Consider the following 27,830-nt stretch of genomic DNA (forward strand, 5'->3'; position numbering starts at 1 on the left):
GGGCACCCGCGGGGCGGCGCGCAGCCCGAGTCCGGGTTGGCTGCGCTGGGCGCTCGAGCTGGGAGCCGAGCCGCTGGGACTCAAAACGTACATAGGGACTGAGCCATACAGCGCCCTGGGCGGGGCCAGCTCCGGGCGCTGCACGGCGCGCCGGAACCTGGTTGTCGCGGTTCCGACGAGCGGACCGGCACCGGGACGCGGGGCGCGTTACACCTCGTGCTGGGCATGTCCCAGAAGCGGGCTCCTGTCCGCGGCGGGACGGCGCGAGGGAGCGGCGGTCCCAGAGCCGCAGGCCCCAGAGCGCTAGGGGGCGCGCTCCCGCGCGGACGGAGAAGCGACTGGGGATGGGGACGCACCGGGCTCGCAGACCGGCGCAGCGGGTTATGTAAGCGCGGCCGCCGCAGTGCCCGCTGGGAGTTGTAGTCGCGCCAGGGCGCCGCCTGCCACGCGCTGCCGGCGGAGGCCGCGGCCCGCCCCGCGGCGCGGGGGCCGCTGGGCACTGCAGTCCGCGCGCGGGGCCGGGCCGCGCGCCGCCGCCTGGCCGGGACTGCGGCTCCCGGCGTGCCCCACGCGCGCAGGCGCAGGGCGCGGCGCTGCTCCCTGGTAAACAGAGCGGCGCGGCGGCGGCGGGGCCTGGGTCTCACAAAGGGGCGGTGGGCCGGGCCGATGCACCGTGCCGGAGCGACTCAGACCCGGTGGCGGCGGCGCTGAGGCGGGCGCCCATGGCGGAGGCGGGCGGCGCCGCGGTGGCGCCGGACATCGACCCTGACTTCGAGCCACAGAGCCGGCCGCGCTCCTGTACCTGGCCCCTGCCGCGGCCCGAGCTACCGGCGGCGCCGGCGGAGGCGGGCGGCGCGGCGGGCGCGGCGGAGGAGGGCGCGGGCGGCGCGGCGGCAGGGCCCGGGCGGGCCGAGGGGGCGCGGGCGGGCGGCGCGGCGGCGCGGAAGGGCGGCTCCCGGCGCAACGCCTGGGGCAACCAGTCCTATGCGGAGCTTATCAGCCAGGCCATCGAGAGCGCCCCCGAGAAGCGGCTCACGCTGGCGCAGATCTACGAGTGGATGGTCCGCTCCGTCCCCTACTTCAAGGACAAGGGCGACAGCAACAGTTCTGCTGGCTGGAAGGTGCGCGGCGAGCCGGGACGGGGCGGGAGGGACGGGCCTGGCCTCCGCCGGGGCGGGCGGGGGGCGGCTGTTCGGGGCGCCTGCCCGCCGCCAAGCCGGTACCGGTGCAGCCCCGCCGCCAGCCCCACGCTCACCTGTCGCTGTTCGTCCCTGGCCGGGCGGCCCCGCTGCCAGCGCGTGGGCCGCGGCCCTGCCCGCCGCGCTCGGCTGGCGCGGTGTGCCCGGCCGGGAGCGGGGCAGGGGCTGCGCGGGCCCTGCCCAGGCCCCGGCTCGGTGCGGCGGGAGCGGGGAGGAGTGGGCTTGGGGCGGGGGTGGGTGGTGGTGTCATGGGGCTGGGCGGTTACGGCAGGGCCCTGCGGGGCTGCCTCTTGCACCCTTTGGGCTCGGAAAGGTTTCCGGGAGAGGAGCGAGCGGCGGTGTAAGGGCTGTAGCTAAGCGTCTGTGCAAGGCAGAGCGTCAGCTGGAAGGGTTTTTAATACGGGGTCGTTGTTCTTTTTCGCTGGACTGTGCTAAAGCTCAATCGAAATAACAGTTTCGTAGCAGGCGTTCTTGACTTCTAAGAGGTTCCCTTGAAAAAGGGTGCCAGGTGGTGCTAGTGCTGGGTACCTCTGCAGGAGTTGGGAAAAGGGAAAGCGATATGCTGCTCCAGAGTCTTGGTGGTGGCTTCTCCTCTCGCCCTGGAAATAGACACGTGCCAAGCTCTGTGGCAAGAGCTAAACTCTTGTTTCCGTGCTCTGCAGGTGGCAGCCTGCTGTTCCCCTTCTCTACAGTCAGATGAACTCCAGCAAAGAGAAAGGGACATGTGAGTGCTGCCTTGCAAAATAGTACCTGGGGCTGTCCTGATGTGTTGCAGTGGATGCTACAGTGACAAGAGTCTAAAGAGTGTGACCTGTTGCTCTCCTTGCAGACTGGAATTACGCTTAATGCCACGCTCTTGTTTGCAGTGGAGCTCTCCATTTGCGGTGTTGGTTAGCAGTTCGTCCGTGCTGCAGTTCTCTGGCAGCTCGAGCCGGTGTGGTTTGGGGTTTCTGTGATTCCAGCCACAGTTCCTCTGCCTTTGTGACTGAGCAGTAAGTCAGCACAGAGTTAATTTAAAAAAAAAAAAAATAATAGCTTTTTCTGGTAGGTTAGCTTTCAGCTGGCTCAGCTCTCTGAAGTGGCACACCATGTGGTTGCATGAGAGTGGATGTTTGCTTGAGAGGGGGTAGGAGTGCGGTGAGAGGGACACAGCTGTCACAGCTTAGGCTGGCACGGGTTGATAGAAAACTTTTCACCTTTCCCACTTATCTGGCTTATGGACAGTTAGTTCCCTGAGAGTGCATATAGTCTGACTAAAATTGACTGGTTTTTTTTTTCCTCCTTTGTCATTTGAATCCTCCTTACTAAGTTTTGATTTGGGAGAGTATTTGGGTGCATTTTCTTTCTGTTCAGAAGACTTAATGATCTTGCTGGAAGATAGTTCTTGCTTCCTCAGGCTAGGTATGTTGTCCTTGTCCTAGGTATGTTGCTGCTGCTGTCTAGTCATGTTATTTTGCAGACAATCTATGGAAATTGTGCATTTTCTCTTCAGGGATGTGTCTGTATCTCTTTGGCAGTAGTGCCTTAGACTAAAGTTCACTGTGGCTTCCAAAATGCATCCCTGGATATCGTGGGGAAGGTGGAAGAATATAGTGAAGTGTCCTTCACTACATGTAATAGGACCATCAGTCTTTGGTTTTACCCTGTGCTGTAATCATGTATCTCTTTTGGGACACGTACAGTTGGATTTAACTTGCAGAAAGGCAGAGATGAGAATTTGTGCACATACAAGGGTTGCTTGAGGTGCTTGCTCAGAGGCTGTTGCTGTAGCTGTTCTGTGATGACTTTTCAGTGTGAAATTCGTTTGTACTTTTTCAGCCTGGGAATGGACTAACTCAGGCTGGCTTTAGTACAGGGAGAGAACAGAATCTTTCTGCCAGGAAAGATGAGGGACAGCAGAACAACAGCAGCTGTGGTGGGAATCAGCCTGCCGTTATGATTAAAGCAGTTTAAAACCCTTGATTCTAACCAGCAAACAGAAAACCATGGTATAAATACAGTTGAAACTGTTTAAATGCTAGGGGAAACTCATTAAAACTTGTTTTCATTTTTAACAAATATTACCAGCGTTTGGATTGCTATGTAGGAAGTAGGCAGTTAATCTTACGTGGCCAGGAGAGGTAAAAGGGGCTGTGGTATATTCCCTTTGCTCAGTTTTCTTTCCTGCTCGCTCTCTCAAATCCTGTTGGCAGGGCTTGGCAGGATGCGTGCCCTATCACGTGTGACCACAGAGCTCTGACTTCTAGTCTTGCCTTATGTTAACACACATAGATTTGCAAGAGGTTTTGTTTGTTTTACTTTAGTCTATTTGCATCAAGGTGCATTAGATGAAGGGAGGTTAGACATTTACAGTTTTAAAGATGTGGAATCAATCAAATCAGTTTGATTTTGTAGATGTAGTGGAAATTTTACAGGTGCATGTTTTATATTTAAGACAAATGGAATAAGCAAAACATGTTTCTGCAGTTGAGGAATGGACCTGCCTGTTTTTGTTGGTTTTTTTTCACTGTTCCTTGTTATTTTTAGAGCTGTGTAGCTCTGCTTGCTTCTTTTTTTTAACTTGTAAAGTAAAATAAAAACTTCTTGAGTTGTCTTAGCTTTGTTTTCTCAGGTTTTAACAGCACGAGTTTGAATAAAGGAAAATAATGTGGAACTGCTGCTAAATGCTGATGTAGCATTTTGATGCCTGTTAAGGTACAACAGCTCCTAGAGTTCTAGTATTTGGGCAGAACTGTACTGATAATGTCCTATTTGAATGTAGTGTAGTTCTGACAGAGAATTCTAAATGGGGAAATTAAAATAAATGTGTCTTTAAAAACATTTTATTAAAATTACTTTAGTTAATATAAACCCCATAAACTCATTGTTGCTTCATAATTACTTTACAGCTGTCCTACTATACAATTGGGGGAAATACAGCTGTTACAGACTGCCAGGGTGTGGTGTAACCTCTGTGAATTCCGGAAGAATCTGTGTTTTCGAGGAAGGTGGTGTTTGCTGTTCTTGAACTGCTTCAAGCAATTTGTAAAGGACAGATTTGCTGGGTGTGCAGTCTGTCCTTTCCTTGCAATAATTCAGCCAAAGCCAAGAATTAACCAGCCTGAAAGGCAGAAGTGTCCTTCAAGGGGTGTGTCATAGGGCTCCTTTGTAATCCTCCCCTTGGTGCTTTGCAAGCTGCTCAGTGAATAAGAGGATAAATTCCTTCTGGCTTTGAGATTACTTGGGGGAGGAGGGTGTTGAGGTTTTTGAATAAACTAGAAGTGCATAAACCCCGCTGAAGCAGTTTGCACTGGTGGTTGCACTTCTCACATCTACGAGTAAGTTTGACACGTGAGGAGCAAGGTTAAGAACTAGTCTTTTTCAGTGAAACATTGTGTATCCTCCCAAAGCTGTTGTCTTTCCCTTTGTAGGAACAGAATGAACTTTAAACCCATCTTTTTCACCTTCCAAAGGCACTTCACTAAAGCAAAAATCAGGTGTTTCCTATGCGTGCAATGTAAAGGAAAGAATAAATGATTCCACAGTATCACATTAGGTACAGGAGGCTGAAGTCACACCTCTGCGTTCTGGTACTCTGCATTCACTTTGATTCACATGTGTATATGTATATACACAAGCATATGTGCAACAACTCAAGTAGCTCTATTATGAATTTAAAATTACCAAGCACTCTGCTTGTCTGAAACCGAAGGTGTCATCCCTCTAGAAACTCAGGTAGCTCTTAATCTTCATTATATAGCGGTCAGCATTTTACTTTAAACACTTCTATTCCACACTTGTGTTACATCCATATTGCCCATAGTTGATACTGACTGTTGACCAGATTAGGAGACCTGGCTGAGGGCTCTTAGGTGCTTCCTTGCCTGTACCCTGCAATTCAGTTTGTGATGACAGACTTCACTGCCCTGCAGTGCCATAGTGCTGGTTCTGAAGGTCCCTGGGCTCCCCCAGGGCTTAGGGTGTCTGACCTTCTGGCAGGCCTCGTGCAGAGCTCCCTCAGGTTGGAGCAGCCGCTCATCCTGTGTCCCTCTGAAGCCCCTCCATGAAAGAGTAATAAGCCAGCAGACAAAGGCAAACCTGTCCATCTTCTGGACTATATCTTCTGTGCTGCAGCTGGTAGGTTCTGCCAGGTTATCTTCACACCTTGCAAATAAATTCCAGTTCAGTGGATACGAAAGTATGTGAATGCTTGTTTTGGTAAAGATGAAAAGTTTATTGTTTCTTGGCATGTTGACTACTGGACTCTTGCCATTACCTTGTATGCCCCCAAATGCCTTCATGTGGCGTTAGCGATGTGCTTAGTCCTGGCAGTGGGGAGATGTTCTCTGTCCCAGCTGCTGACAGCCTTGCTGGGTTTTCTTAAAGCAGGAGGGGGAAATAACAAACAGAAGCTGAATGATGGTTGTTCAGAGGCTATAGTGAAGAGTCTAGTGTGGAAACTTGAGGAGCATGGATGCTTTTGTCCATCGGTCTTTCTTTGAATAGAATATTTTACCTTTTAATTCTATTAGTCCTTTAAATGGTGGCTGGCCTAAGTGAGGGCTTGGCGAAGAGGGAGGGAAGGAGCTGGGCATGGCAGGGTGTTGATGATGGGAGGATGGTGAAGCGCTGGATGTGAAACATGAGGCCGTGGCAGTGCACAGAAGCAGGACAATGGTGTGCGTGTGGGGTCACCGTGTGTCCTGTTTCTCAGGTGGGATAAAACTGTGACAAGTGGTCAGCTATGGCGAGGGCCTACCATGGCAACGTAGCAGCATATACTTAGCCCTCACTAAAGTGATGTTAACAGCTCCTTCTCCCAAAGAAGGTATAATGCCTTGAATTAATTTTCATTTGAAATCTTAGAGTGTAGCTGTCCCCCTCAGAAGTGGGGGAGAGATTATCTTTTGGCAAAAGTCTGTCTGCCCTGTGCAATGCCAGTAAAAGTACCTGAAGATTTTTGCTGTTACTCTTTCCAGCTCCCTGCCAGTTTGTTCTGGAAAGCTGCTTTGCTGAAAGATTATTCCTTGCAGCATGGCTTAGTTTTCCCGGCAGTCCTCAGAGAAAGCTGCTCCTGGGCTGCTGGTATTACTTGTTCCAACAAGTTTCTTCTGCTCTATCTAATCCTGATCAGCTTTTGTTGTATATGCCTGCCTGTCTTGGTAAACTTGCAAATCGCCTCAGTCTTTGCTTTTTAGAGAGCTAGGACTTTCTTCTGGGCTGCCATTGAAAGATTACAGAAAGGAAAATGTTCTTCCTAAGATACAGCTCCCCATCTGCCAAGCTTGACGTCTGTGCTCACGTGTGCCTTCTGGAAGGGGATTGCTGGGGGAATGTTTCAGCTCCCTGGCTCTGGAGGAGTTGTTTACTTGCTGGAGCGTAACTTTGCAAAATCTCTGCAATGATGATTTTTTTTTTTTTTTTTTTTTCCCTGAAGCCTTTGGAGCCAAGTGGCTGGGTGAGTGCTGAGACAGGCACTGACAAATGCAGCAGGTGGGGCATTCTCCCCTTGCAGCCTCCCAAGAATGCCATGGCAAATGATAATTCCGCACAATTATAGGCCTGGCTTTGGAACATGGCCCTGTGCTGGGATGTGACCATGTTCTTTGTATGCCTCCGAGGCAAAGTATATTACAAGCAGCTGCAGTGATTGCATAGCTTTTTTTTCCTCCCAGTCGCTCATTCTTGAGAGAGACTTTTTTGTGAAGAAATCTGGTGCCTTTGTGGTTTGTAGTAGCAACTTGATGTTTTCCAGAAGAATGGCTTTGGCACTAGGGAGCAGTGATTGAAAATCCAGGCAAATATGGGCAAGCACAGAATTTCCAAGGATAGCTACTCTTTCTTAGGTCTTTCTCAGCATGACTTGTGCTTGGCCTTGAGCACTCTGCTAGCACAGTCCATGCACCACTGCTGCATGGACGAGTTCTTCTGGGCAGGGCACAAAAGCCTCCTTCTGCTCTTGTCACATCAGTGCTTAGAGGAAAGTACACTGCAGGAGGGTGAACTTAAGCTTGTTTTTAGTGTGAGGAGCCTTAACATCTGAACAAACCAACCAACCTGAGTAAAACTTCAGTTTCATGGTAGATAAGCTCAGCCTTACCTACAAAGCCATATAGTCCCCTGGGAAGGCTGTCACTGGCATTCTGTCTTCTGTATGACCCACTTGTGCATTTTCCATAGAATCTTGCTGTCTATGGCGGTTGTCCAGAAGGCTGCCCAGGTAGGTGACTGCTTGGTTGTGCGGCCAGTTCCCATGGCTAATTCCCCATTCTGAGACTGAGGCACTGTTCGGTGCTGGGCAGCATGCACAGCAGCCCTGATGCTGGTGGGGCAGGCCTGGCACAATGGTGAGGAATGTTCCTATCCTTTAAATAGGGCTAGGAGATTTTATCAAAGAAGGTGGGTTTATTGTTGTGGTAACTGAGATTTAGGAAATAGTTTTTGTGTGCTGGTAGCCACACTTCTGTGGCAGGCCCATACATCCTAGCTTGTACATGCAGTGGTTGGAACCTAGTGAATGGTCCACCCTTCAGTGTACAATAAATGTTTCTAACCAAATTTTAATTTTTTGTATAATATCTGTGATGATTTTCAGAATGATTTTGTCTGAATGTGGTTTACAGGAATCATCTTTGATCTGTGATGGGTACAGACACACAGACTGGCATTGTTTTCACTATAATACTTAATATATAGCCGTAAGAACTTCTGTAAGGTAGCTGAATAAACAGCAATAACCACCCCTAACTAATTGTTCAAGAGGTCCTTAAGAATTTGAAGGATTCCTGCCTGTACCTCTTCCTTCACGTCATGCTTCCTTATGGTCGAAGATGTTCCAGAGTCAAGACCTTGTGTGGTTTGCAGGTGCTCAGACCAGCTGGGATGCTCCTGCACTGCTGAGGTTGAGCATCTAAAAACTTTGTCATCTATATGTTTCTGGTTTGAGTTGCTTACCATCAAGAAAGGAAATACGTCAGGGTTGCCTGGGTGACTGAAGTCTGTCATTTCCTTTCCTGTCAGGTTTGACCTGGAGTTCTGTGATTATTTTAGCATAACTCATTTGTCCCTCACTTTCTCAATGAGATTTGAGGGTGCCTTCCATATGTTAGGTATATTAAATCATTCTAGCAGATGCATTCTTGTGCTGGGGAGCGTGTGGTATGCAAGTGTGAATCTCTTGTGCCGTCTTACAGCACCCAGGCTGGTAGGTGTGTTGGTTCAGTTGTATTTTGGGACTCTCTGGACTTGAGTCTCCCATATGCAGGCAAGCTCAGTCATGCTTGTGGGTTATAGTTGTGCATGCTGCAGTGGTGAGCTGCCTTGCAAAGTCTGCAGGAGAGGTGCTAATAATCACTAGAGAAGTGATAACTTGGGTATTGCAGTTCTGACAGCAGTTAACCCTAATGTAAAACGTGTTCCGAGTTTTTTCCTCTGCCTCCAACCACACATGCCGTTCTCTTCCTTAGTTTTCAGTGCTTGACCCCCACAGTGAGGTAGTTCAAAAAGCAGGCAGAGATAAGAGAGGCAGGAACAGTAATTTTAAGGGAAGGATGAGGCTGCTTTTTGGTTGGGTTAGCTCTCTGAACTAGCTCATAGGGTCATAGGTGCTTGTGTTATGAGAGGAGAGGAGGAGAGTTTGAAGATGAGGAAGGAAGGAGTGGTACAGCAATTATCTGTTTCTACAGCTATGAGCTGTTATGTCATTTTAGCAGTAACATGTAAAAGGACTTTGAGACTCTTTCATAAAAGGTACCAGGCTTCACTTATCTGTGTTCATGTGAATCCTAGTCTTATTCCAAGATGTCTTATTTCAAGCTGCTTTTCAGCGAAAAAAACCTAGAAAACTAGTTACTAAAATTGTCACTTATGATACGCAAAGTGGTGCTAATTTTCTTGAGGTTTCAGTGTTGCTGAAATGCTTGCACCCATGCAGTGTGCTTTTGTTGGCACAGGAATTAAAACCTATAGCCGTACATGAGAAAAAAACAGAATATAGTTTGTTGTGAAATTTTGAAATCCTGAGCCTATTGGTTTAAAGTTCCATTTTACGAAGTGGAGCTAAATATGGATGGTTATGAGACTCCAAAAAGTGCACTGTGTGTGCAAGTTACTGGGCCACGCCTGATGGGACTGGGTGTCATCATAAGTTCACAGATTATTTTTAGGAGAATAAATGCAGAATTAGTGACAACCTAGTGGTTCTTATTGCTGTAGCAGTATGCATTTGAAAGCATGCACATTGGGAAAAGGGGAGGGGGATTCTTTGGAAATGAAAGCAACAGTCTTTTGGGAGACAGGGTACCAGTCTAAATTACAATTCAAGACAAGATGCCAAGCAGGAGTGTTGTATAGCTATTACTGTGAGCGACTCAAATAATAAAACTATGTAAGAGCATTGACTGACACATGTTCCGTCAGGCCCTGGTTCCGCAGTAACCCTTGGGGTGCTTTCCAAGTAAGAGCATATGTATTCTTTGATGCCAATCACAACAAACAGCCAGTCTTCTCCAAGTCCTTAACGGCCAGAGGTTAAAATGAAAGCTCTCACAGAATAAGTCTTGCATCTCCTTCCCTCTGCATGAAAACTTTCCACTTTGCCTGTATTGTTTATCTGCATCTGCTTTGTTCTAGGATAGTACTTTTGGTGAGGTGGCCAAAATTAGCATGATGAGGACTTGTCTGAGAGGAAAAGGGTGGGGAGAGGGAAAGCAGCAGGCAGGAAAGAACTGTGTTCAGAGGTGGTGGGAAAGGATGATAAAAGCACAGTTAACTTGGTTCCGAATTAGGAGAGTACGCATGAAGGCTGAAGGCTGCAGTATACCTTTTAGTTTATATGAAAAAGATGTTGCTCTTGGACCTCTGTTATGCTAGCAGCGTAGCACATTTTAATGATGGCTAATTTGACCATCTGAACAAATTAAATGCAAATATGAAACAAATGCATGACACAGGTCTCAAGGGGAGTTCATGGAGGATCTGCTCAAACAGTGAGATTATTACTTGCTAATTCTAAAATACTGGGGACTTTTATCAGTTGCAGGATGAAAATTCAGTTTGGTGGTGTTACATATATGTTAGCTTGCAATTTCCAGCAAAGCTAAACCAAAATAAGGGACTTGGGAGAGGCAAGGAATGCGTGCCTTGCCAAATGGAAAGATGGGAGAGGCTAAAACTGGCATGTACTGTGTGGGAGTGTACTATCTGCTGAACATCTTACCCCATTAGAAATGTACACAGAGGAAAGTGTACTGCCTCCTTGCAAAGCGAGGCTGGCAGGTTCCAGGATAACTAGGACTCTTGTTCCACAAAGTTTCTCTCATTTCTCTGGTGTTAGGATAAAGATGGTAATAGGTGTACTGAATTAGAAGTGTTTTCTTACTTCCCTTTACCCAGTCTATTTGGTTCACTGCTGTGCTGTGCTTGAATCTATCTGAAAGCTAGCCATATAAAAATTAAAACTTCAGCCAGGCTTATGCTGGCTAATAGGGTTGGCAGAAGGATGGGAAGCAGCGTTAGCTCAGATTCAGTTAGGCTCATGTTGAAGTTGCAAGCTGTGTTTGGGAATTGCTTACTTGCTGTGTAGTATACTTAGTTTTCGCAGATTCTGTATGGCCCTGAAAAGCGCTTCTGTGTTAGTGTTCAGCTAGTTGGAAGCCGCTAGTTGTCAATGGTAGTTTCACCCTTGGTGCTGCAGTGGGACATGGCACTGCTTGCCAGTGCTGTCAAGCATGTTTGAGCAGAAATAGCAGATTTTTATGGGTAGGTCTTTGTTACATCTTTTTTTCTCTGGATATTGTCTGAATGTGTTCATGCTTGTGAAGTTTCTAGGTGGGAAGTGTGTCAACTGTCAGGTCCTCATATCTTGGTTTTGGCTTGTTTTTTCCAGAACTCTATTAGACATAACCTGTCCCTGCACAGCAAGTTTATTAAAGTCCATAATGAAGCTACAGGGAAGAGCTCTTGGTGGATGCTCAATCCTGAGGGTGGTAAAAGTGGAAAAGCACCAAGAAGAAGAGCTGCCTCCATGGACAACAGCAGCAAACTTGCAAAAGTCAGAAGTAAAGCATCCAAAAAGAAGCCTCCTCTCCAGTCTGCTCCAGAATCTACTGCTGACAGTCCTGGCTCCCAATTCCCTAAGTGGCCTGGGAGCCCATCCTCAAGAAGCAATGAGGACTCTGACATGTGGAACACCTTCCGGCCTCGAACCAGTTCAAATGCAAGCACCATTAGTGCCAGGCTTTCTCCTATCTTGACAGAGCAGGATGACCTTCACGATGAAGAGCTGCTTCCTTCTCTGGTATACTCCAGTGCATCCAGCAATGTTCCACCAACTGTGACTGAGGAGCTTGAACTCATCGATGGGTTAAATTTGATGTCTCCCAGCTCATCTGTGTTACCTACCCAGCAGTCTGCCTCGAGTGGTCAGATCCAGAGAGATTCCAGCTTTTCCTTGAGGAGCCCAAGTGCAGCTGGTCAGACCACTACTTTTGGCAATTCCCTGTTTAACCCTGTTGATATCTCGCTGCAAAGTTCGGTCAGCCATTTCTCTGCCCCTCAGACCTTGGAAGCTCTTCTGACACCCAGCTCTCCGCCTCCGAGGGATGTTATGATGACTCAGGTCGATCCAGTTCTCCCTCAGTCTGGTAACAGGATGAGCAGCCGAACTCTTCTGCTTCTAGGTGGACAAGCTGCCCAGAGTAAGATGACCTCAGGCAATCCACGAGGAAAGCCTACAGAGCGGCAGGCAGAACCAGTCAGTGCCAGTGTTTTGCCATCAACGCTTCCCATAGTAACATCTCCTCAAAACACTGCCAGCATCACCAGTTTGAAGGCTCCTGTTTCTGCAACAACTACCCAGTCAGTCCAGCTGGGCAGTCCACTGCTTCTTTCTTCTGCGAGCCCTGCTCCCTTGGGATTGAACCAGGACAGGCTGCCCACTGACCTGGACATTGACATGTACATGGAGAACCTCGAATGTGATATGGATTACATAATCAACAGTGAACTCATGGATGGAGAAGGACTGGACTTTAATTTTGAACCCATTTTGTCTACTCCCAGCTATCCCAGCACCTCACAGGCCTCCAACCATACCTGGGTACCAAGTTAACTTCAGGAGCACAAAAAGGTAGGGGCAGTTATGTAAAATGGTACAGCTCTATAGTGGGAACAGCCCTGTCTGGGATGGTTCCTGTGCCCAACTCTGCAGCAGTTACAAGATACCTCTTTGGAAGCACAGGTGGTGTTTCAGTAAAAAGCTTCTGGGAGAGCCACATTCCCTTTTTAGAAGGAGAAAAAGCTGTGTAAAGGTAGGTAGATTTAACTTACTGGGTAGTAAACTCCTCTATGGAGTAAAGCAGTAACCTGAATGAAACTCTTGTTGTCTCTTGTTACCAAAGATGACTGTGTTGCAGGGCGTTAATCTCTGCCATGCAGTGTCTGTGGCTCTGAAGCTGACATGTAAGCATATGCTCTTCCATAAAGACATGATCCTATATATACAGGATGGTTGGGCTGAGCCGAGCACACACTGTGTTTCTGTTCAGGTTATTACCCTTGCAAAATTTTTCAGTATGTGTAGTTGCAAAGTGTGTCTGTGTCATGACTGCCTGCTTTGCCTGCAGCAGGACACAATCACTCTGTTACCAGACCTTTTGCCCTCTCCTTATCTGGGATAGTGCCTGTAAAGTCTGGTAAGTTGGCTCATCAGCATTTACTGAATTGCCGATGTACCCATTATTGGAATGAGAATGGGAAGGGGAGTTTGCAGTGTGGAGGGAGATGGAAGGAGGAGGGATGTGTTGGTGCTATCCCATTCACAGCAAAGCTGCTTCTTCAGTGATCTTTCATATTTGCACAAAAATTTCTGAAGTCAGCTTGGCAGATAGTGTATATGAGAACAAGAGTTAAAAATGACTTATTCTGAGGGTGTGACACCCTGATTTGAAGTGCTAAAGAGCTGAGGCAGTTGAAGAATTAGAGAAATGGAGCTGAAGGTGTACTTCACACTTGGAGCTCAATTAGCTAATAGAAAATGGTCGGGTTTTTTATGGACTGGAGCATAGGCTGGATGTTGGTTGAAAAGTAGGAAGCCTTGCCAAGAATATTTCCTGTTTAGGAGGTAGATGTGGCACTTGTTAGTGTTGCAAATGCAATGCCTAATACTGGCCAGCTGAGCCGGCAGAAATAAGGGCAAAATGAAGATACTGCTTCGGCTGTGGGAAGCCCTTGAGCTTCAAAATGATGGAGATTGAAATTATCATGTACTTGACCTTAATACTCTTTCCTAGGCACCTGAGTAACCTGGAGGTGGTTTGGACTAGGTGACCTTTGGAGGCCCATTTCAGCCTAATTTTTCTGGTGATCTCTGTTGCTGTTCATGCTGGAGACCACATACTAAGTTAAATATTTTCCTGCACTGTCCCAATATAGCCATTCTAGACAAGTGTCTTGGGTTTAGACGATGTGAAATGCTGTCCTTTGAGCCAGTGGTACTTAAACCCAGTGAACGTTATTGATCCACCACTATATACTGACATTTGAAACACAATTTAACTCCTTTTATTCCAAGTCCCACCACACTGCTTAGGATTTCATTTATTAGTAATGTTCTATCCCTACTTAACAGATCTAACTTCACTGTAGCAAGAAGGAGGAACAATCAAGCTTTTCTGTTCTGTTACAGGGCTTTTTATAGTCTGGTGCATTTGTTAACTGTGCTTTTACTGAGTTACTAAGTGTATGTCTTAAATTGAATATCCTGACTTCAGGTGGAATATGGCAACTCAGTTTTGATTTCAGAGACAAATTTGGTTGACAAAACATTGGCATCCTTCAACCCGTGTTAGGACTGTCTGCAAGTTAGTGACAGAGGCTGTGACCTTTTGAGCAGTGTTGCCACTAGATATTGCTCTGAGCTTTTGTGGCTGGTTTGTTTTTTTTATTTTTCATGCCATGCTAGGGCAGGCCATCATATTTGGGGAATACATTGACTTTGTAGGGTTGAAGTGTTTTGCACAGGGGTGTTTTCAAAACATAGGCAAACCGTCCTGCAGTCCTGGATGCATTAATTATCTGAGTTGGATAGGCAAGACCTCTGTCCACAGAATACCAGGCATACTGTTTTTTGAGGGTGAAGCAGAGAAGCTGAAGGAATGTTTATCCGAGGGTAAGGTCTAGTACTGCTGAAGATGTGGCTATAATCAAACACTTAGGAGGGAGAACATGAGCTCTTAAGAGCATGGTTGTGTTCCTGTCCCATATTATTCCATACTTAGCATGTGGATTGCTTAATCAAAACAGGGGAGCTATCTGATGTTTAACACCCTGGATTTGCTTTATTCCATGCGTGAAGTTGAAGTGATACTTTCTGGGAAATACGCTGGACACGTGCTCACCAAGAAAGGAGCGAGATCTGGAGCAAGCTCTGAACGGGTATCCTGTTTCAGCAGAAAGTGTAGCTCCTACATGCCTTCCCAGTGAACAATTCTTACCAGCAGTACTGCATTTGGAGAAGTAACGCCCCATTCAGCGTGCTTTGTGTCGAGCCTTTTAGTATGTCCTTAGATTGTTTGCTTTTTCTGAGCTTTGCAAAGCTTTTCAGTTTTGCCTGTATCCTGGAATCCATGGAAGGGGATCAAGGGGCACTTTTTCCCAAAGGAGAGCAAGTATTGTGTAAAATGCTGCCAAGACAGAGGTGGGTCAGGTTTCTAAGAAAGGGGGAACAGGGTGTATATGGAGAGAAATAGGAGGGTTCCTGGAGGCCAGGAAGGACCCTGGGAAAAGAAGGCAGAATGTTTTCACAAATTTACAAATTCCAAAACCACGTGAGCTGCAGACATCAATGTCTGTGACGAGGTCAAGATTGTGTCATCTCTCCCTTCTCTGAATCTGTTACTGCAGTGAGTTCTCAGGGGTCCCTCCTTGGAAATCACTGTGCAGGGAAAGCATGGCTGTCACTGTATATATTGTTCCAGTGTGCCAGGCTTTTTTCCTTTCACATCCTTCCTATGAATGTGGTTTTTTGTTTTTTTTAATTCACATTGGCAAAAGCTACTTTAATTGATTGCTAGCCTAAAGCTGTCCTGGGTAGTTACTGTGGGTTTAACCTGTAGCTTTTGGGGTCAGTTACAGGTATAACACTGAGCAAAAACTGCTCATCAATAAATGCCAGTAATTACACTCAGCAACTTGAACAGCCAGAACGAAACTGAAGCTGGAGAGATACTTTTTGTAGGCAAGAGAAGATCTTTAGGAACAAGTACGTAGTCTCTCTGTAGCACTTGGGAAGATACAAGCTAGTTGATGTTAGCCATGGTGCTCAAAGCTGACATGACTTCACCCCTTCTTGCAAGTTAAATGCTGAAGAGCTTGTCCACGGCTTCACCAGGAGTCTGTTTGAACCCTGTGTGTCTTTGCTAGGAGATTAGAGATCAAACATTGAAACTTTGCCTTGCCCAGCAGTGATGCAACACCCACTAACCTAGTTATTTAGCCACAGAGGAAGAAAGTCAGCGTGTGAATACTTTCCTTGACCAGGAAAAATATAAATTCTACAATTTCTGCTGCTGTTGTCTGGTAGCTACAGCTCAGTTGTAAACCTGCCATTCACTGGTTAAGGCACTGGTTGTGCAAGCCATACAGTGACTTCCAGGAGCCTTAGCGAGCCAGGTCATGGAAGAAGGGTAGCCACAGCTAGAATTAGACTGTGGCATGCAGGTGCTCAATCACAGGCAACCACTCTTGCCTTCAGCACTTAATTCAAGTGTCCTCCATTCCAGTCATGGGAAGTGTGGGTGGCCACCCGGCTGTCTCTGAGCAGCTCAGGGTCTTGGGGCTTGTTCATCCACCTCTGTTACGTATTTCTGCAAGCCAGTAGGAGGAATACATGGGAATAGAATTGCCTCTTTTGTACAGTGGTACAGTTTGTGCCTCATTGACAAGTGTAAAGTCCATCCACTCTTTTGGTGGACATTAGTTAATGATCTTTAGTTGTTCAGTTAGACTCCCTATAGCTTTATACCTTGGAGAACTCTATCCCTTGCCCAGCTTGGTGTGAAGTCATGGTTTTCTTGCTGTGCTCTATCTAGTTCCCTTTGTTCCAAATGCTGTATTTTGTCTACCAGATCATTAATAAATAAATAAAACCCTCATCAGCTTGCAGTTTCCCAAAGTAGTATGTTGCTCTGGCTTCTGTTTAAAGTTCCTGTCTTGTCTCGTTTAGGGCTCATTCACTCTTGGTGCCTCTTTCCCTTTCTGCGAATTTGTTTCATGCTCACTATTGCTGAATGCAACTGATGGGATGCCCCTCATTTATCTCACTATTCTGCTTTCTAAAGTGAATCACAGACCTGCAATAGAGGTTTTATGTCAGTGTCCTAAGTGTTTAGACCTATTCAAAGGCTTGTTTGAGTGAGTTGTGGCAATGTCCTGTTTTCAGCTGGGGTAGAGTTAATTTTCTTCCTAGCAGCTGGTGCAGTGCTGTGTTTTAGATTTAGTATGAGAATAGTGTTGATAGCACACTGATGGTTTCAGTTATAGCTAAGCAGTGTTTATGCGAAGTTAAGGACTCTTCAGTTTCTCATCCCCTAACAGCGAGAAGGCTGGAGGGGTACAAGAAGCTGGGAGGGGGCACAGCCAGGAATGCTGACCCAAACTGGCCAAAGGGATATCCTGTACCATAGGATGTCATGCTTGGTATACAAACTGGGGGGAGTTGGCCGGGGGTGAGGGGAATCACTGCTTGGTGACTGGCTGGGCATCAGTCACTGGGTAGTGAGCAACTGTATTGTGCATCACTTGTTTGTTTTGTGCAGGGTTTTGGGGTTTGTCTTGGTTTGGGTTTTTTCTTGAGTTTTATTTCTCTTTTTGTTATCCATCTTCTCACTGCTATTATTATTGTTATAATAATTTACTTTATTTCAATTATTAAATTGTTCTTATCTTGACTCATGGGGTTTACCTTTTTTCTGATTCTCTTCGCCATCCCACTGGAGGCGGGAGGGAGGTAAGCGAGCAGCTGTGTGGTACTTAGTTGCTGGCTGGGGTTAAACCACGACAGGCAGCTTGGTTGAGGTGAGGCAGAAGACCTGAAAAGGGATCTTTAGACTTGCAGGGGAATGAGATATCTAGAAATGCTTAATTATTCATGGGTAGATACAGGATTTCTTTTAGTGGGTGAGCATAAGCAGTTTAAGTGTACGATCTCTAAAAATCCCTTTTTTAGCCTTTTCCCTGTCAATTGATAGTTGTAGTTTCTTAAAGTGAAGAGTAATTTTCCTCTTCCATGCTGCTTTCCTGCAATAACCAAGTCCTTCTATAAACCTCTTTATCTTGCAGTGCCCTGGGTCTTTCAGCTTACAGAAGTGCTTACTTTTGACCTTTGTGCTTCTGTTTTGTCTTTGTGTCTCAATTATATTCTGAAGCTTGGAGCTGAGCAGTTGCATCCTCCACTTGACTTTCCATTGATCAAGGTCTCTTGTGATCTGTTTGTTCCTTGCTGAAAGTTGGCATCCTTTGAGCAGCAGAGGCTGATTGATAGTAATTTCCTTATGTGTCGAGGATTCCTGCTGAAGCTGAGATCTAACCATTCACTCTATTTTTCTTCTTCCTAGTGTCCTTCAGGTTTTGAACATCGGGTTCTGACTTCACTTCCCACCCCTGGCAGAGAAAAGAATGAAGCATGTTGGATTCGGTTTCCCTGCACACCACACCTTGGGCAGAAGGGGTTGCCCGCCTGGGAAGAAGGGACAACCTGCATCTGGCTGCAACAGGAAGAGTTTAAAAATAATAATCCTGTTACGTGCCATGGCTCTTCCTACAAACCTGACCCCACCTTGGGCCATCTGGAGAAACCCTGGTCTGTACCTGTCCAAAGAGGAGCCCTGGTAAAAACCTCGGCCAGAAGACTCTGTGCCAGGCAATAGCGTTTTCCCATGTGAGGAGCTGGGTTTGCTGGAGGAATCTCTCAACAGCTATTCTCTCTCTGCTATGGCAGAAAGTCTCCCGTGCCTCGGACTGGCTCTGCGCTCACTTGGCTTGCCCTCGAGGGCAAAGTAGTTGGCCATTTTGATTAAACCACCAGATGTGCATTTGGTATCCCACGGACTCGCAGAGGAATTGGAAGGAGCTTGTTGGTGGAAGCCCTGTGGGAAAAGGGTGTGCTGTTTCAGGGGGTTGGTTTCAGTGTGCCCATCTTGGGAGCACCCGTTGTTGTTCTGCAGGGAGGGGTGGTGACTGCAGTGTAGAAGGCTTCCTCTTGTCCACCTGAGTGGAACAGGAGGACATGGAGTTTTTCGCTGTGCCAACTGAGCCCCATTGAATCAGAAGCATGTTTCAAGAAGTCTCTATGCTGTTCTCAGCACTTTCCTGATACACCAGGCTGCTGTAAAATAAGCACAGATGCTAATAGCTGTTTCTGGGACATAAAAACATCATTTTGGGTTTGTTTCTGATCTGTCTTGCTACAGCAGAGAAATGGAAAGCCTGGGTGTGGCCTTAACAGAGCCCTGGATGCTTTTCAGAAGGGCATTTTCTATAGATGAAATATTTTTTTACTAATCTGGGAACTTTCTACAGTGAATATGAAGCCAATGTTAAGTGTGTCCCCATCAGGTGTTTTAGGCATCTCTCCCTCTGAGAAGGTACCAGTGACAGACTTCTTTTTTCAGAGCTGTATTAAGAACAAACGCATTTGATATTTGATGTGTGTGACTGAGGGGAAAGAATTGGCAGGTCCCTGTGGTTTCAAACCACCTTGGGGAAGAGTTGTACACTATTGTAATCTATATGTAAAAGTAGCTGCAAATTACATAGAAGCTTTTCTAAACCTTTTTAAATATATATATTATATATTTTAATTGAAAATGAGATTATTGGATTAAAAAACCCGCATTTGCTGCATCTGTCCCCTTGATACCAGATAACACTACAGTATGGGAGGGGACAGGCCTAAGGCATTTTGGGTCAAGAAGCTGAAAATGTCATTGGAAAAGTGGGAAGGGCACCACAATGTAACTGGGGAATGGCTGCTCTCCCCAGAACAGGCAGAAGGTGCCTGCGTGGCATGGCATTCAGCCACAGCTATGCAGAAAGCTTCTCTTTCCTCAGCTGGGCACTCCCACCAAGCCTAGAGCACGATGTTAAAGAATGCTAATCATTAACAACGTGCTCATTCTCAGCTAATCCCTTAAGTAGCTGGACTGCAGCTGATACATAGGACAGATTCCCACATCTGCTGAGAAGATGGTGTGGACTACATCATGCTAGATATGCTGACACTCTGGTAACCCTTATGGACAACAGTCTGTTGTATTTGATAGCTTGCTTTTTGGTTTCCAAAGGTTTTTGTTTTCCTCCTGAAGCTTCTGCTACTTCTGTGGAACTTGAAACCTGTAGGCACACCCTCGGGGGATATGCCTGGGGTCCTGCCCTGTCTTTTTGTTCTTGCAGGCCAGAAGCTAGGACTCAAGAGGTTAGTTCAGAGCATTAGCTGGCATGTTCCTGTTACGTTTTTGGTGTTTACAGTGGCAGGGTCTGTGGGAGACATGGTGCTTTCATAGTGTTCTGGTAGGCTTGGTCTGGCAGAAAGCCTCTCCAATGCTTTCTGAAGGTGGCATGGCTTCTGTTCAGAAGGTTTTTGTCATGCAGTGGAATGAGCCATACTGTTATACCACCTTGTCTGCTCTGTTTTCATGGGTGGGTTGACCATGGCTGGACCCCAGGTGCCCACCAAGCCACTCTATAACTCCCCTCCTCAGCAGAAGAGGGAGGAGAATGTAAGGTGGAAAAAATAAACTTGTGGGTCAAGGTAAAGACAGTTTAATGAAGCAAGAGCAAAAGGTGTGTGTGCAGAAGTGAAGGAGAACAAAAGGTGTTATTCTTTACTTCCCATCAGCAGGCCATGTTTGGCCACTTCCCGGGGAGCAGGGCTTCAGTATGTGTAGCGGTTGCTCCAGGAGACAAATATCGTAAATAACAAATGCCACCACATACACACCCCTCCTCCTTTCTCTTAGCTTTTACATCTGAGCCGACATTCTATGGTATGAAATTTCCCTTTGGTCAGTTTGGGTCAGCTGTCCTGGCTATGTCTCCTCCCAAGATCTTGCCCACCCCCAGCCGTGATGCTGTGGGAGCGCTGCTCAGCAGCAGCCAAAGCACTGCTGTGTTACCAGCACCTCTCCAGCCACCAATACAAAGCACAGCACTGAAGGCTGTTATGGGACTCAGCCAGACCCAGTACAACCACCTCGTCTGCTCTGTTTTAATGGGTTTAATTTCATTTTCATTTGAGTGGAGATTGGAACAGGAGTGGTTTGTCTGGTTACCTGCCACAAGGAATCATCAGCAGTTTTATCTTTTCAAAGGCTTTGGTGGCAGACCATGCTATAGTTAGATAACCTTTGCTTTGAAGATTGCCTTCATGGCAGAGACCTCATGGTGACAAGTTTCAGATTTACCCATAATCTGCATGTCTGGCCATACTTCATTGTAACAAACAAATAAAAAGGCAGATCCAAAGCTGGGATCCCAGGTCTTGCAGGCTTGAATTGTGGATGCACATTCTCACTGCAGTTAGCTCATTACACAAATGGATAGATAACCTTTCCACAAACACCTGATGGCATGTGTTGCACATAAGAATCAGCTGTTCAGGGCTTCAGCTAATGGATCTGGAGGGATTTGTGTTATTTGGCAGATAATAGGCCATCTTGTCGGCTTGGGCTCTGAGGGGAAATGAATCCTGTGATTTTCAGAGCAAGTTGACTGGCTACCTGTACTTCATAGCCATGGATCAAAGGACAAGACATCAGTACGTGTGGTCATGCTCTGTGTGAATCTCTAGCTCATTTCGCATGAAAACAGACCCCAAATCCATAGGAAGGACAACATGAGTAACCAGCGCTTCAGACCTGCAGATCCACGATGAGCTGTTTCTGGCTGGATTGGTCTGTGGGGAAGAAGTGCTGTCTTCATACTGTTGCAAGGTGTCCTCTAGGTGTGACAGCACTAGGGACCTGACCTGATCTCTGACTGCAGAGAGGCTGGCCCCGAACACTTGAGTAGTGCCCTGGGAGGTCTGACATGCTCTCGGCTAGTACATGCCCTCAACCTCTTCCAGCTGAAGGAGCTGCAGCCCAAGTACACCAAGGCTCATCGTGGCTGGTGCCCTACAACGTGAGTTCATAAGACACTCTGTCCTTTCATCAAGGAATAGACAACCTATCTTTTTTTTTTTTTTTTTATACTCCCAGGCCAGACTCCTGGGGAGTCAGCTGTCCTGGGGGCAGCACTGGAGACGGGAGCATCTCTGGCTGGAGTCCTGCTGTACGAGCGCACTGACAGTGCTGTCTGTCTTGCGGTTGTCCACGCAGGTGCTTACTGTCTCCTCAGCACAACAGGAGCAGACAGTGGCTGGAGAAGCCTGAGAGCATGCTAGTGATGAGGATGGTGTTCAGAGGACTAACAGTGCTCAGGAGTGCTCGGTAAACCATGAATGTAATGTTGCAGGCTCAGGCAGGCACTTGCCTTCTTGTTTGTATGTGTAGCAGGATAGCTTGGATCATGGGCATGGAGGGCTGGGGTGCAGAGAATTCAGGAGTTCTCCAGTCCCTTCACAGATAACTTCTTTTTTGTAAACCTTGAGCTTTTCTAGCCTGGGATATTTCCTTATAGGACACAGGAGACTTTTGAAGTTCCTAAACTGCTGCTTGCTGAAAGGCTGTACCTGGCAGAGGGTCGCCCAATATTTGTCCAGTGTTTTGTATTCTTGCCCAAAGCATTTGCTACTGACTGCTGCTGGATTCAGGGTAGTGTCTTGTTGAATCTTTGTTCTGCTTTAGCACTGCGGGCCCCATACTTGTGGGCTAGTTTTTGCTCTAATGAAGGATTGGGCTGGGATTTTGAGAGTAGCTGTGAGCTGGGTGGGGAGGGAGGGGGCCGGTGACATGGGGAGTGATGCTTCTGGATAAGTGTCTATTGGGAGTGGGCAGGGCACTCTTGGCGTGAAGCCGTATGTTGTGTTGTGTTTTCCTTGTCCTTGCTGAGCTCGGGTAACAACTTTCTTCGTCTCCAGAGGATTAAATGCCATCTTTCACAGCATGAAGCCACCATGCAGCACGGGGCGCAAAGGATTCAGGTTAACTAGGTCCATGGAGCGTAGTAGGAGGCAGACTTGTTGATTTTGTTTACACCTGGGTTTAGCAGATTGCTTGAGCCTTTTTTATAACTTAAGCATACTTTACTACCAGCTTCCTATGAGAGCTTGGAGTACTGAAAGCTTCTTAGAGCCTTTAATTTTCCTTGGTGTGTCTAAAAAACATGTCATCCCCTACCCTGTGCTGCTTTAAAAACAACAGTCAAATCATCCTGGTAAGTGAGAGAAATGAAAGCAGTGGGAGAGTTCCAGAGCCTGGGTGTATTCATAAATGAGGCTCATACTAGAAGCAAGTAGTACTAATCAGCTTTTCCAAAGGAAATGCCTAGAAAGCTTTTATGTAGATCATAATTTTTAAATTTTCTTACTTAGTTGCTTATTTATAGCCACACTCAAATGCTTCAGGGCTAGCCTTGCTCCAGGAATGAGAAACCTGTGTCTGGTGCCAGGGGTCGGAGTGCCTTGAGCGTGGTGTCCTGGACTGTCACCAAAATAATGTGCAAGTTTGTACCCATTGTAAAAAAAAAAAAAAAGGGGGGGGGGGGGGCAGGGCAAAAACAAAAGAACCCCAAAACCCTACACAACAAATCAATCAACTCTGGGACATAAGCATGAACAGAGATAGCTTAGGGTTTGCCTCACCTGCATGTCTAATGAAAAACGTGTTGTAATTAGTGTGGGAAAAGCAAGCAAGAGATGAGTCTTGAAACCTGAAAGATCTGCCCATGTGAAAGCTCGGTAGCCTGTGGTAACCCATCACCACAGTTGCTTGCCCTGCAAGAAAGGGATCCCCACTCTTCAGTAGCCTTAATTTCTCTCCTCACGCTCTGGATGTGTCTGTAGTCAATGGAAAACAATCTGATGGAATCAAAATTGCATCTAATGTTGTGGGGTAAAGCAGGGAGATGAGGCAGCAGAAGCTGAAGGTGAAAGGGCTGATAGTGTTGCATTTATGGTTCTGTGGCTAAGGCAGCATTACGGTGTGTGGTAGAAGGGGATGTTCGCAGCTGGTGCCGTGGTGCTCTGTGTGGTGCTACCCTGTGGTGCTCCCCAAGGTGCCTTGAGAGGTTTGGCTACATAGAAGACAGGTCACTTCTCCTGAAAGGAGCCTTTTTCATGAGGCAATGGGGATGGTTCTGTGAAATGATGCTTCCAGCACAGTGGAGTGTTCACCTGGTGTGATCCCAGGAAGGGTTTCTGCATTGCTAGCACAGATGTCTGCTGCACACAGGGCAGGCACCACTAGCTGACATAGTTTCCACCCCATCCCCTCTGCACTCTTTCACCCATTTCTCACAATACATTTTTTACATAATAAATCTCTGCTTTTGTTTGCTCTCTGTAGCAGTGTAACTTCTGAATCATTACAGGCTCTTTGTTACCATCTGTGCTAGCAAGACTGTAGAATGTGCTAGACTAGGGGAGAATGTTTGACAAATAAAAACCTGTAATCCTCTGCTCTGTGTCTCATGCGGTTTGTTCTGTTTCACTGGTGAGGACCAGTTATTTTTTCCTGGCCCTTGGCTTCTTTCCTCCCTCCTCCTCACCTATTAGGGCCACCCCTTGGCCAAATACCCCTTAGCTGGCCAGAGGTGGAAGGGTTGCGGTGTGACAGCCCTGAAAGTGTCCAGTATGCTCTGCAGTATGTAGAGCCCCTTGTTACAACTTGCTGGCAGACTCTTCATTTTATGTAGCTACATTAATCTTTTGAGTGTCAGCAACTCTACCAGTTATCTCTAGGAATAGAGATGGATTTGCTGCTACTCTATTCTTTCAGCCACCCCATCCACAAGCAGATGCTGACACTTAATTAGGACAGATGAGCATGTGAGTGAGCTTTTATCCTTGCTTGCATACCCTAAATCCTCCATTAGAAAAGGTTACTACAGCTGAGGAGCATTTTTTTTTTTTTTATATTAGAAGATAATGGCTTGGAGCTGCCCATCAAAGGTGATACGAATGTCAGAGTGGAAGCCTGGTCATTCCTTGGGACTGCTCAGAGGTATGCAAGTGGGTAAGAGGCCTCCGGGCAGGAGGCAGCTTCAGCTAGGTACCTTAAGGTACCTTGACATAAGGCAAGTAGGAATGCAGGTACAGTCTGAGCCAGTGAAGCAGCTTGTGAGGAACATCATGGAGCCCTTAAAACAGTGTGGCATTCCAGCTGGTCTTGTCTTCTCACAGCTGGGATGAGGCTGAAAATGTGCTGTTGCCCTCTGCCCTCCTGGTGCTCTGTGTACCGCAGCTCAGGAGAGGTCTTGCAGAAGATGAGATCGGTTCTGTGCCTTGGTCACATTGCTTTGGAGTGGGGATGGGTAAGGAGGTCAGAGAGAAAAAAGGGAAGTACAGAGCATGGATTCCCCTGGCCTGGTTAGACACACAGACAGCAAGTTGAGAAAGTCTCGTTCATGAAATTGTGTGGTGTGTACGGCCAGAAAACTTGCATTCAAAGCCTTCAATATTCAGTAATACTCCATCAGTTCTGATGGAACTACTATTTTTCAATGGTATTCTTTAAAACAGTTAATGCAAAAAAAACTCTGGAAAGGATCTTAGGGTTCCTGCTTCATGATTTAAGCCAATCTCCAAAAATGGGGGATTAGGAGGAGACCCTTAAGGGACCTGTCTGTCCTTCACCTGTTCCTCAGGCCCTTAGGGCTTCCTGCAAGCACATAACGGTAGGTGCTGTTGGAGGAACAGTATGCCAAGGGTGGATTTGGCTGCTGTTGATCAGATCAGAGTGGATGCCTTCAAAACCTGACATAGAACAGGGGGCCACGCATTTCTCCCAGTAGCTGTTAACACTTCATATGCTGATTTGAGCATTATCCTGTGACGCTTAAGCATTGCCAAGGAGAGCAAAGTGCAGAATAGATGCCAGGCTTGGATGCTTTGGCTCAGAGTTGCTTTTGATGCGTGTGATGGTCTGCAGTAGTGACCAGTCACAGTCCTGCTGTGTTCTGTCCTAACAGCTACGTGGGTTCAGTGCACCTTGTTTGTAGTATGTCGGCCTTTCTTGCTGTCTTGGGAGACCTCCTAGCTCTCCAAAGCTTTCACCATAAGCGTTTTGGCCTATGGAGTAGTTGCCTGCTGAGCAGTAGTACCTGAAGCCAGTGCGAAAACTTCACCAGCTTTTCTGCTTGGTTTCTGGCCAGAGACCTGCTTTGCCCCAGGTGCTTGCTGGCTGAGGAACACTTCTGTGCCACCAGAGATGGGACCATGTGTGAGAGCACAGCGGGGCGCTCTGTTGCCTTACGTCGTGTGGCTGTTGTGGTGGAGTGGCTGGTGTGGGGGGAAGGCAGACTGGGCAGTCGGGAGATGGTGGGGTGCATGCTGCTGGCTCCAGAGCTGTCCTGGCAGGACAATCTGTCCCCAGCTCCCATGTACGGGTTTTTTTCCACCCTCTGCTGCTATGGTAAGACCAGCAGGCGTAGGCCTGATTTTTAATGGGTGGGTTGTAGGAGCTGTGATGGGAACCATTGCTGCAGTGCAGCTTGCTGGTTTCTGCAGGCTGGGGCACACTGTTCCTCCCACCATGAAGCTTGGGGATGGCTCAACTGTTACAAAAGCAGTCCTGGCTGTGCCTGCCAGCATGCCTTTCTGCTACAGGCTGTTGCAAGAAACTCACTGACTGTTTTGAACATGTGCCTGCATCCTCCCCTGAGTAATTCCAGGTAAGGTCACAGTAACCTGGCTCCCGCATGGGTGTGCTGGACATCCGGAGGATTCCTACAGAGAGGTACCCCAGGCTCTGGCAGCTCTCCTGCTTCCAGCCTCCAGAGCAATAGCGAGGAATATCCCAGTCTGAGCAGATGAAGGGAGCAGGGGACACCAGGCAGGGTCCCAAGCATTGAAGCTGCCAGATGTATGGCGTGCCACGTGGCTTAGAGTCATCTGCTTACTGCAGTGGCGTACTGCCTGCACTGCCCTTCCTGGGAAGCCTCAAAGCCTGGACCTTGAGTGCAAGAGCTTCACAGCCTGGCTGGGCACAGGAGAAGAGCAGAGGGGCTTGATAAGATGAAGGACCAGCTCATGGGTTTCAAAAGCTAAGCTGTAGTTACTGGCGTGGGTGTAGAACTGCCCTGAAGTGTCTGGTCAACAGGCTCTTACAGGCTCGTCTAGTGACACAATCCCCCATACTTGAGTTACCTGCTACAAGACCTACTTGGGACAAGATAGTAACTTTGCTGGCTCTGCGGGAATGGGAGTAGGTGGTTGCTTCATCTCTTGCTTTCCAGCTCTGAGGTCATGTGGGGATGTTTTCTTCTTGTGGGGGAGCTGAGGCTGACAGTTTCCCCTGGCCTTGCCAGCTGCTATGCTGCTTTCTGGTTAGGGTTGACAGCCCATGGAGCCCTCCATCTAGCTGCTGCGACCAGTGCTTGTTCTGCCAGCACAGCAAGCGGCAGCTGCCCTGGCCCCTGCAAGGCCAGCTCTTGGTGCATAAACAGAGATGGAGGGAAAAAGGGAACCTGTTTCATGGCTCCTGAGGGTGGAAAACCCTCTGCCCCCAGCTAGTGCCGTGCTGTTGCAGCCTTCCCTTCGCCTAGCAGGTGGTGAGGATGTCGCTGGGAGCCAGCCCCGGGCGGCGCGGGGCTGCGGATGTGCTGCTTGCACGGGGAGAGGCAAGCCCTGCGGAGAACAGGCTGCTCAGATCATCCCAGCCCTGCAGGGAACAGAGCTGCTTTCACAGGGGAAAGGCTGGCAAAAGGACTGGCAGGCAGCTGGGCTGCTACGGTTAATCGGAGTGCTGCACCTGACGGTGAGCAGGACACCCAGCTGCTCCGGTCTGTGCCCAGCCTTTGCTGGGGCTAAATGGTGGTACAGCAGTGCCTCTCCCACTACTCTCAAGCCAAGCCTGGTGGCAGCTGTCCCAGCACCAGTCATTCGGGCACTGGTGCCGCTGTCCTGGCACCGGTACTGACTTAGCCAGTACTGCCCAGCACCTGTTGTCCTGGCATTTTACTGCCTGGTCACCAGCTTGGCCCAGTACAAGCTGGTCCAGCCCCAGTGCAGGCTCCCCCAGCCTGTGCTGCAGGCTGGGAAAAGAGCTGGTCCTGGGTTTTGGCATTGCTCACTGAGTGAGTGCAAACAAAATGCTTCTTCCTTAGCTGCAGAAGCAGCACCCACACCTCACCCACCTGTGGCCAGGTACCTGGCAGGGGAAAGGCCTCCAGCACCCTCCTTGCTGGAGCACCACAGCCCCTTGAAAACCTTCTTTCTCCCTCTTCCTGTTGAACATGCAACACTGTGGGCGTTACTCATCTGAGTAGGGGAAGAGGATGTAGCTGAGCTGAACAGGACAGGTCCAGCCTTAGTAACCAGCTGCTGGCCCTGGACCAGAGTTGTCAGCCCAGGACCCTGCCATGGCTGGGAACGTTGGGTTTCCTGGAGCTGGAGCCATGCTGGGGCTGCAGTCAGCCAGGCACCACTGTCCTGCCTTCAGAGCAGCTGTGTAAGTTTGGATCCCTTCCCAACATCTGGCAGAAATAAAGCATGCA

The 27,830-nt window shown here is 47.9% G+C and overlaps 1 protein-coding gene across 2 annotated transcripts; it reads left to right on the plus strand.

Annotated features, from left to right (window-relative positions):
• Positions 1-31: 31 nt before the first annotated feature.
• FOXO4 (forkhead box O4) lies at positions 32-23,792 on the plus strand. 2 transcript variants are annotated; one of them, XR_008825444.1, is made up of 4 exons: positions 32-1,121; positions 11,065-12,306; positions 14,533-14,732; positions 17,792-23,792. XR_008825444.1 is itself a non-coding variant. In XM_056359547.1 (3 exons), the coding sequence occupies exons 1-2, from the start codon at positions 723-725 to the stop codon at positions 12,286-12,288; spliced, it is 1,623 nt and encodes a 540-aa protein (XP_056215522.1). In that variant the 5' UTR covers positions 37-722; the 3' UTR covers positions 12,289-12,306; positions 17,792-23,792. The 2 variants fall into 2 exon arrangements, 1 of the variants encoding a protein (XP_056215522.1); XM_056359547.1 differs by lacking the exon at positions 14,533-14,732 and having other exon boundaries at positions 37-1,121.
• Positions 23,793-27,830: the final 4,038 nt, after the last annotated feature.

Source organism: Falco biarmicus, chromosome 14 (genome assembly GCF_023638135.1).
Source record: "Falco biarmicus isolate bFalBia1 chromosome 14, bFalBia1.pri, whole genome shotgun sequence".
Taxonomy (NCBI): Eukaryota; Metazoa; Chordata; class Aves; order Falconiformes; family Falconidae; genus Falco; species Falco biarmicus.